Genomic DNA, 10,448 nt, shown 5'->3' with positions numbered 1-10,448 from the left:
CATTCTCAGTTGAACAGGTGATGTGATTCTACGCCTTTGTAAGTAAAAATATGTTCAGTATTTGGTTCAGTTTTTGGTGTTTTCTGAAAAAACGTGAAAAAATGACGTAGGCGATTATTTTAGGAAGGTGACGATTTTCGAGCGTTATTGCCAGTGAAAGGGAGGGAAATAAGGAAATAATATACTTGGTCACCCATGATGTCATGGGTTGACATTAGAGCTTAGAGCTGGGCGATATGGAGAAAATCCAACATCACAATATCTTCCACTAAATGCATCAATGTTGATACTGCAGTGATGGGTTGACTTTTGGGGTTTTCACAAAATAACACAAAAAGAGTTTTGAGGCAAATAATAAAACAGCTACTAAGTCTGGTCAGTTCAGAATACATATTACATCATTTTACTGTAATGCAGCCTTTAAAACCAGGAAACAATACAATATCTAAAATTCAAGGTATAACATTGATATACTGCCATGCCCTAGTTGACATTTGAAACCAACAGGCTCTACATTTCTTCCTGTTTTTAACAGGGAGAAATGTTTTAAAAACATTTAAAGCCTTTTCCCACTTAGTCACAGTATGTTATTAGTCCCAGATGTTTCCCAGCAGATCTCAGTGTTATGTGTTGTCTCCTCAGGCCCAGTACTATGGGGTGATCAGCATTGGCACCCCCCCACAGGACTTCACTGTGCTGTTTGACACGGGCTCCTCCAACCTCTGGGTCCCCTCCATTCACTGCTCCTTCCTCGATCTGGCCTGCTGTGAGTTTGAGGAACTGACTCATTCAGCATGCTCTATATGTGCATCAGTTGGCTACTTCCTGGAAGATCCTCGCTGTATTTACCAAGCAGCAGGGACTAAAATATCACACTTCTTCTTAGAGTTAGCTTTTTACCTGAAGTATGCATGCAAACCTTTAGCTGTATCCTAGCGCTGTTTTGACTTCTTTAGTGTCATTACCATTAACTGTTGAGTAATACTTTGCCAGAGGAATGTACAGTACATCTAACTTAACTGCTGACTTGTACAGTTAAGTTAGTTTTCTTTTCTTTTTTTTCTGGCATTATTGAAATCAAAGTACAATACAATGTACAACATTACAATGTGCAGTACATTGTAAGTAGGACAGACGTTCTAAAAAACCAGAAATGCGTATAATATCAATGAATAGCTGGTATTTGTTACTCCATATAGCCTACAGCCATGGACATTTCATGAGAGATTAGCTCCTGAACACATGTTAGTGGGCCGCCTCCTACCAAAGTCGGTATCCAGCAAAATAATAACAATCGGAGAAACCTCCATTCACTTTCTTGGAAGTGTGTGTAAAGTGGGCAGAGAGACTGGGCTTTACAATCACGCATTTCAAAGTAGATATGAGTTAAGTTATTGGTTGCATTTGCAAAGTTTGAACACATAGCGAAATCCCCGCAGTAGTGGTCTTGACCGGACTTTAAATAAAATCCTCTTTTGTCCGAGGCCGAGACAAGACCGAGAACAAATGCGGGTGATTCTGAGATGAGACTTCCGAAACGGGTCTTAAGACCGATCTTGAGACCGAGACCGAGTTTAAGTACCAAAACACTGAAACTCCCTGTTTCAAACTGTCCATGGTGTATAATAACTAACCATGTCCTCTCTCATTAGGGCTTCATCATCGCTACAACTCGAAGAAGTCGAGCACATACGTCCAGAATGGCACCCAGTTTTCCATCCGGTACGGCAGAGGCAGTCTGTCTGGCTACATCAGCGGCGACACTGTCTCTGTGAGTTTGAGAAACACTCGCTCCCATTCCCTCGCTCACTCACATAGCCGCTTTTGTTTAACCGCATTCCTCAATTTTGGCGGTCACGCCGTTCCTATCATTTCATTAGAAACTTTATTTTTCTATGCACATTGACATCTCTCTCCTGCTTGCAGGTTGCAGGTCTGCCGGTTCCTGGCCAGCAGTTTGGTGAAGCGGTGAAGCAGCCTGGCATCACATTTGCAGTGGCACGGTTCGACGGGGTCCTGGGCATGGCCTACCCTTCCATATCAGTAGCTAATGTCACCCCGGTGTTTGACACGGCCATGGCTGCCAAGCTGCTGCCCCAGAATATCTTCTCTTTCTACATAAGCAGGTTGGTGGGTGACAGCAGGAAGTATGGAAGAACTGGCTTTGGTTTTTATAAATATTATAATCAGCCAGAGAGACTTTGTGGTTTATTAACTTGGTCTTTACTTTGTTTTTCTCTGCTACTTCCAGTGATAAATATAGCAGCTGTGGGGTTTTCCCCGTTGTGAAATGAGTTTGCACATTTGCGAGTTATGCTTCTGTCCACCCTGTCTGTTAGAGACCCCAAAGCAGCGGTAGGAGGAGAGCTGATGCTGGGTGGGACAGACCCCCAGTACTACACCGGAGACCTGCACTATGTCAATGTCACACGAAAGGCCTACTGGCAGATCATGATGAGCGGGTAAAACCAACCTTTTTTTGGCTCCAACTGTTGTGTTTTTATGGTTTGATGCATTCCTTTTTGCCTGGTAATTAAAAATGGTATTCTCTAGAGCCCGACCGATAAAGGATTTTTAAGGACAATACGATACAAATATTGGATTATTTAAAAATCTGATATGCTGATATATTGGCTGATATATATATATATATATATATATATATATATATATATATATATATATATAAAAAAAAAAAAGTTAGTTCTTTGTAGTTATTAATGAGTTCTCACTAAAACAATATGATACTAATTGGTTTTATTGTCACAACCGAACAGAGGAACACCAAAAATATATATTAAAGTTCTGATAAAGAAAATGTATAAAAATACAAAATTAACATATGCAACTTAAAGTCCTTTGAACATAAACACAATAACTAAAAAATCAGTGTTGCCAACAAAGTATGCAACGCCAACACTCATAACATGGTTGACCGTCCATTTTTTTAAATTTTTTATTTATTTATTACATTTATTTATTCATTCTTCAGAATCATTCATAATGACAAACGATTCTGATAAATGAATAATTTTTTTTTCTAAATCGACCATTACAAATGCCAATTACCAATAGATTGTGAAATGCCTAATTATATTGGTGGGGCTCTAATATTTTCAGTCTTCATGTAATAGAACAACCCCTGAGGGAGTGGGGAGAGAGCAGATAAATAATGTGTAGATGTTGGTCAAGACAGTACTTTTTATCTGTTTACCATGGGGGGGTCGGGAACAGCCACAAGGCCCTGGTCTGATCTGTACCTCCGGACACCCAGAGCCGCCTCTTACACAAATTACCAAAGTGTGATCAATTCCCAAATCATACGTTCCTTCATGTAAAAATAATACATTTCTGCCACGGGTGCATGCATGAAAAGTTAATTACTCACGAAAAATTGTGTCTTTTTGATTGCTTAAAATCATTATCTTGTCTAAGCGAGTGTCTTCTTGGTCGTTAAAGGCTGCGCTACATTAGCACGACAACACACTTCTAACAGTTAGTAATTAAACTTAACGCCTTTTGTCTCTCTGCCTCGCCCTGCTGCTGCTTCCTCTCTAACCTGCCCACGCAGGGTTGATGTTGGTAACCAGCTGACTCTCTGCAAAGCCGGTTGCCAGGCTATCGTCGACACGGGAACGTCCTTGATTGTCGGTCCGGTGGAGGAAATCAGAGCGCTGCACAAAGCCATCGGAGCTCTGCCCCTGCTGATGGGAGAGGTAAGCGCTAACACCTGGCAAACAGAGCTATTTGACTGAAGACATGACGCCATACGGTTTGGGCCCATTCATGTCTATGGAAGCAGCCGGGCAACGCGCTCTTGTAGCGTCGCGGGGACTAAGGATGTAAATGTAAATTTGCTGTATTTATATAGCGCTTTTCCAGTCTTAACAACTGCTCAAAGCGCTTTTACATCTACAGGATACATTCACCATTCACACACATTCATACACTGTGGCGGGGGCTGCCGTACAAGGTGCCACCTGCTCATCAGATAAACATTCACACACATACACACTCCGATGCGCAGCACCGGGGGCAACTCGGGGTTCAGTGTCTTGCCCAAGGACACTTCGACAATGACTGCAGGGGCGGGGATCGACCCACCAACCTTCCGATTGGCAGGCAACCGCTCTACCACTGAGCCACAGCCGCCCCTCTCCCAAGGAGAAGCGGGGCATTGAGTCGCCCGCTCCTCATTTGCATAAAGTTTAATCCAGCTTTATCACTTTAACACTGGACTCAACACTGACACTTTAATAATAATTTATGGTCTTTTCTTTGTTTATTTGACAAATGTTCCTATTGTTGTTGTTGTTATTTTGTTGTCTTTATGCTGTCTTTTTTATCTATTGTTTTATCTTTTTTTTTTCTTGCTAAAACTGCTGCTGGAACTTTCAATTTCCTCGCGGGAGTCATCCCAAAAGGATTAATAAAGAGAAGTTTTATTCTAAGTCTTTTATGCAAGTGAGGAGTGGCCAGCGTGGCTCGACACCTCTCAAAAGCTGATGAAAATCTTTGGAACTTTGTCGATCTGAACTAAATACAGATTCAGCATGGCTTATTTCTCGTTTAAATTTTTTATCAGTAACCCGTTTCGGTAAACTATTTTCAAGATACGAGCCTCCAATGTGGTCTGTTTTTGAAATCCGGGAGCAGACAGACCCACGTGATGCGTTTGTCCAATCAGCTGCAGCCATGCAGTTGTAGGCGGGTGTAAGACTGTTTTCTTTGACATAAACTATTAGTCACACTTAAATCGGATTTATGCGTCTGCGTTTAATCCACGACGGTGGTACGTGTTGATGCGGACCCTACGCTCCAGCGTGATGTGTACCTCTCAAAAAACTACATGTCCATGTGTCGCGGCTTTGCAACATAACATGGCTGTGATTGGTCGGCTTGGCCGTGGCTTGGTAGCATTTCCCCTACTCAATTCCCGGTTATGCTTCTCTGTAAACATGATGAAATCAAGGAGAGGGTTAACTTTCCCCACCGTTGTCTGAAAGCAGAGGGGAAACCCGTTGTTTCTTCCTCTACGCTTCTAGAGTCCGTACTCGCTCTAAAAGTTAATCCCCGTCACTCGCTCTACCCAACCCTCCCCGTGCGTACACGCTTGCTGTTCTCTTAAAGAGATTCGTTAGAACGCATTTAGTATGACGCTGCTAGGATTTTTTTTTTTTCTCCCGCCCACTAAACATGTATTAACACTTTAAAATATAAAGGCCTCCACTAAATGTCATAGATCATGTTATATCTAGACTTCCTCTACTCCTACACACCTCCAAAAGCTGCATCCTCGACTCTGCCGCAGTTTGATAAATTGTCTCGATCTTAAGATCAGTTCCGTATGTTCTCCCCTCCCCTCCTTCCCCTCTAGTACTTGATTGACTGCAAGAGGATCCCATCCCTCCCCGCCATCTCCTTCAACATTGGAGGGAAGACATTTAACCTGACTGGAGAGGATTATGTCATGCAGGTAGATACACTCATTTCATATGGATAACATTCACTTTTATTTTGCCACTGCAAGTTATTTAAACAAATTCAAAAGAAGGACTGTACTTTTTCTCAGAGGTAAATAAACGTACACGTGACAGTCTTTGGAAGAGATTTTGGTAATATACCTAGAATGTAATGCAGTCCAATACAATAGCCTTGCAACAAACCCCACCATTTGTAAAGGATAAGTCTGGGGATATACTGTATCATATTTTCTTGTCAACAAATCCCTTGGAAGTACCAAAACCAGCAATGCATTGGTCCTTTTTTTTATAACAAGTGTGTTTAGGCAGTAAATGCCCAATGTAGCTTATTCCTCCATGCTATAGAGCTCAACTGTTATTGTATTATAAAATGCATCCATGAGTCACACCATGGCATTGTGTGGCATGCCGCTTAACTGATAAACATGGCTGCTGAAGTTTGAGTTATTTGGTGTTGTCAGTACTAGAGCGCAAAAGGTAGTCCCCAACAAATACTATCTGCTCCAGTTTAAGTCATGAGTCAACAAGAGTAACGACTTAAACAGCAACCATCGAGTATAGCCAGCTTTATCCCTTTTTAAGTGTTCAGTTTGTGTTGAGATATCTGTGTTGTCATTTGATTGGTGGGGTTGGTGTATTGATTTGCAACATATTGATAGGTTTCTAATAGGGACGCACCGATCTGACTTTTTTTCAGTCTCAATACCTGGGCTTTGTGTATCTGTTGATACCCAATACCGATCCGATACTGTTGTTGAATTAATAATAAACTGCATACCTTCCACCTATCCCATACCTTCACCATGTGGAAGAGACTAAAGGCACCAGACTTTCCTAACTAATCATTACTTTCCTAACTAAGACAGAATAGATGTAATGTACTGAATTTACATGGTGCTTTTGGATGTACTTGATTAAATTGGTTGTATTCAGTCCTCCCAGAAAAATGCTGGTTTTTTTTTTGTGATTGTTGTGGGCAAAAATCCTTGATTATGCGACACGTTTTCTTAAATGTGATGAAATATGCGGGATATTTATGCAATTTTATGCAATGAAATTGTGGGGACTTGCAAAAACTGCGTTTGATGAAAAAGAGACTGTTGTGTCCCAAAAAATGGCTGCTCTTGAAGTAAACTCAACATTTTTTGACTTTCTGTTGAGATGGATATGTGACTTTTGCAACGAAAATGCGGGGATTATGAAATCATGCAAGCCTCGCATTATTTTGTGCGGAAATTGGCAATTTATGCTCATTGCGGCGTATTTGAAAAAATGCAGCCCCCGCTTAAATATGCACACTTTGGCTGATTATATGCATTGAATTATGCGATTGCATAATCACGTTTTTCTGGAGGGACTGAGTATTGTACTTTGCTGTACTACCACCACCTCTCGAAATATTTACTACTGCAGACATTGCAAACAGTAGACAAAGTAGTTGGCGTGGCAACCGTGAACTCTCTCCACCCAGCCGACCCTTTGGCTCGCTCCATTTTGCCAACGGGGTTAACTCGACTCTCCCAGCATGCGACACACGTGCTGCTGATGAATGACGTAGGATGGGCCGCGTCGGCCCCTGGATCTCTTAATTTTTCCGATCCCCGATCCAGCTCTTCTGTCAATGTCGGGGATGATGTTGGATCGGTGCACCCCTGGTCTCTAATATTCTGTCTTGCTGTTGTATGGCGATATGCTTGGAACAAAACATTGCATTGGCTTGCAATATATTTTACAGGTTTATTTATGAGACTTTGAGTTTGAATATTGCTATGGATACAGTCATTGATTTTTAAATGACAGTTTGACATTTTTTCGAGTGTTGTCTTAATATAATTTTCCCATGAACAATAATCAAACATAAATTTTTGGTTGCTGTAATTGTTTCCTCTCAATTACTTTTTCAGTGTATACATGTACATATAGGCATGTGACCATGTCTTGAAGGTATGATTGCAAAACTGACTTTGATTTTGCTTTTGATGCAGGAGTCTCAGATGGGTAGATCAATCTGTCTGTCAGGCTTCATGGCCATGGATATCCCGCCTCCTGCAGGGCCCCTGTGGATCCTGGGAGATGTATTCATCGGGAAGTACTACACTGTGTTTGACAGAAACGCCGATCGTGTGGGGTTTGCCCCCGCCAAGTAGATTACTGAACTCTGGTCTGGGTGAAAGATGTTTCACTATGGTTTTTGATTTTTTTTTTTTACTTTGGTCACACCAACCAAAGCTTAATTTCATCATTGATGTTGCTTCATTTGTTTTGCAGCAATCAAAAGCATTTAATGGTTGCTGTGCATCACTGCAAGACCTGGCTCGCCACAAAAATATCTCACACCTGCTCAGACTGTTTATATGAGAATAGTGTGGATTCTATATTAATAGTTTAATGTGTTGTGTCACTGAACAACTGCACTGATGCACTCCGTTTCTTGCATTTGTCTGAAGCTGCTTCCAGTTTAGGCTTCACCCTTTTGATAAGGCAGGATTCAATCAGAGCTATTTTTATTTTAAGTTTTCATTTTTGTTATGTTTGGGAACAAAGTCAACTTTTTCTGATTTGCAACCATTCCTAACGACATTTCAAGCTCACACGTATCTCTGGATGGGATTCTTAATATGCCTTTAATTGAATTATCATAACTCAATAAATAAAGCTTTAAATATTTCCTTTTTAATTGTGAATGGATGGGTTTAGATTGTGATCTGCCATTGAGTGTAAAATAGATTTTTCAAACTGCTCCCTTGGAAAAACAGAAACCTGCAGAATGTTATTTGTAACATTTTAATGAAGTATACAAAGTGCTGCAATGTTCATCTCCACTGCTGAACTTAAAAATAAAAGCTGGGGGGGAAATACACAGCATGCAACATAGCATATGGCTAGTATGAACTCCAATGTAGAGGTAGTGATCTACTTTGGGTTTTTGTTTTACAATAACATTACAAAAGGTGGCACAGTGACTTTACTTCCTTCAGTCCAGCATTAGGTAGGTCTGCAAAGGAAGACTTAATATGCAAACCAAGACTCTAAGTTTTATCTCGGGACATCCAGGACTTAAGCACAATAAGTGGTAATTTACATGTTGAATGGAACGGAAATAAATAGTCTGCTCTTTTTTGGTTACAAATGTACAATAAATACAAAAATATTCACCTTTAGTTTCTCCGTTACCTGGATGATTAACTGAATACACAAGAGAACTAAACAACCCCTCATATTGTACACAATACAAACAGGGGGCTGGGGATTGAGAGAACACTTGCTCCATATCACTGCATTTCCATTCTAAGGCTACAAGTGAGAACAAAAAGCATTTCATTATTTTGGACATCACTTTAGGATGTCATTTACAACGAAGACACAAACTCCCCTTGACAGTCTGGCAGCTGCAATGACTCCACCTGCTGTCACCTGCAATGATTAGCAGGCTAATCTAGCGTCAGGAACCTCTGCTGTCAAAGCTGCTTTTATATAACGGACAATCTGTGAGTAGATCCCGCTCTACTAGAGCTAAAAGAGATAAGCACCTGTAATCCAATAATTATACACGTAGTCCTGGCAGACAGAAGCAGCCTGTGAATAGTGATCATCAGCACAGGTGATGTGTTGTTGGTACACTTCATTTAGAGAGCCAGAACTGACCAACAGCATGGCCTCGTGTACTCCACTAATCCATGTCTGGGCTACCTATTCTAGACAGACTGGGCACCTATAATGTAATCAGGGTTTAATGTGGTCTGGTGTGCATACAGACAGTACTGAAACTGCACTCAGGCCAGGAAGTTAATACTGAGACTAATTTGCCAAATGACAAACATTAGTACAATGTTTTTTGCAGTGTGGTGTTGTATTCAGCCAACGCTGATTTTAAGTACTACCCCTGTCAATATTAAAAGGTTATCCTCTCGTGGAAAAGGAGATTAAAAGCAAAAACCAGTAGACAAAAGCACTGATAGCCCTACAGAAATCCTTTTGACCAACTTAACACTACAGTGCAAAAAAAAAAAAAAGATAAAGCACATCAGACCTGTGAATCAATGGTGAGACTGAAGAAGAAAACTCCTTTTCACAACAAAGAACAGCTCTGTATTAGACAGTCACATGGAAACATTTTCTGTTCCCGCCTAAAGTTTGAGAAAATGGAGGCGCTGTGTTGTACAGACTTCATGACTGGTATAAATGGTATGTTCCACTTTTTGGATTTATATTCAATTTTCCTTCAGATTTATAGTTGAATGGTGCGAGTTAGAAATACTACAACGAGACAGCTTCTAGATTAGGTAAATATAAGACATGCAAGCTGCACACATTCCAATCACAGCTTAATGCCTGTTGTCACAGATCCATGGAAACGTGGACAGCATCATACATCTTGACATTAGCCATTGTATTAATGAAGTTCTAACAAACCATTTCAAACTGAACTCGATCAAAACACTATCAGTACTTTCTATATTAAACAAAAAGGAGCATGAAAAGACAGCTTGTCTCCTTAGGCTGATATGAATTTATTAGCTTTTGGGTTGGCATACACACAATCAACATTACACTCTGTCCAAGACACAGTGGCTTGGACTTATCTCAAAACAGAGTATACAACATTTACCTGCACTGGACATGTCCATCCTAAAACTCAGACAAGTTAAAAATAGCATGACAAACTGTCTTCCGCTTCCACTTTAATATGATCAACCAATGCTAAGTACAATCCCTATATTCCAATGTATCAGGTCTTAACGGCATGTCTGCTCTTAACTTCATTAATACAATGGCTTTAGTGAGAGCCATGAGCTCCAATAGAACTTTGCGTGATCACAACACACACAGCTTTCGCGTCAACACTCATACGGACCTCAACACTAAGTAACTGCTACTGTTTGTATCCCATTTTCTTACTGATGGCATTTAAGACTGAAGAGGTCCAGTGTTTCAGGACAAGGGAACACTCCATGAAGTTGTTTC

At 40.7% G+C, this 10,448-nt stretch overlaps 1 protein-coding gene and 1 long non-coding RNA gene across 2 annotated transcripts in view; both read left to right on the top strand.

Annotated features, from left to right (window-relative positions):
* The window catches only part of napsa (napsin A aspartic peptidase), an 8,729-nt gene extending 1,073 nt beyond the window's left edge, over positions 1–7,656 (top strand). Inside the window, exons 3-9 of the mRNA XM_032538762.1 lie at positions 643–766; positions 1,653–1,771; positions 1,927–2,126; positions 2,340–2,462; positions 3,572–3,716; positions 5,378–5,476; positions 7,469–7,656. Of these exons, the coding sequence (XP_032394653.1) occupies positions 643–766; positions 1,653–1,771; positions 1,927–2,126; positions 2,340–2,462; positions 3,572–3,716; positions 5,378–5,476; positions 7,469–7,630 (972 nt within the window). The 3' untranslated portion in view covers positions 7,631–7,656. The remainder of the gene's footprint in view (positions 1–642; positions 767–1,652; positions 1,772–1,926; positions 2,127–2,339; positions 2,463–3,571; positions 3,717–5,377; positions 5,477–7,468) is intronic.
* Positions 1–8,638, top strand: part of LOC116703796 (uncharacterized) — an 11,161-nt gene extending 2,523 nt beyond the window's left edge. Inside the window, exon 3 of the long non-coding RNA XR_004335506.1 lies at positions 7,843–8,638. This is a non-coding gene — a long non-coding RNA (uncharacterized LOC116703796). The remainder of the gene's footprint in view (positions 1–7,842) is intronic.
* The last annotated feature ends 1,810 nt before the right edge of the window (positions 8,639–10,448 follow it).

Source organism: Etheostoma spectabile, chromosome 15, assembly GCF_008692095.1.
Source record: "Etheostoma spectabile isolate EspeVRDwgs_2016 chromosome 15, UIUC_Espe_1.0, whole genome shotgun sequence".
NCBI lineage: Eukaryota > Metazoa > Chordata > Actinopteri > Perciformes > Percidae > Etheostoma > Etheostoma spectabile.
Note: the sequence above shows the minus strand (reverse complement) of the source record. Positions and strands in the feature narration are given on the sequence as shown.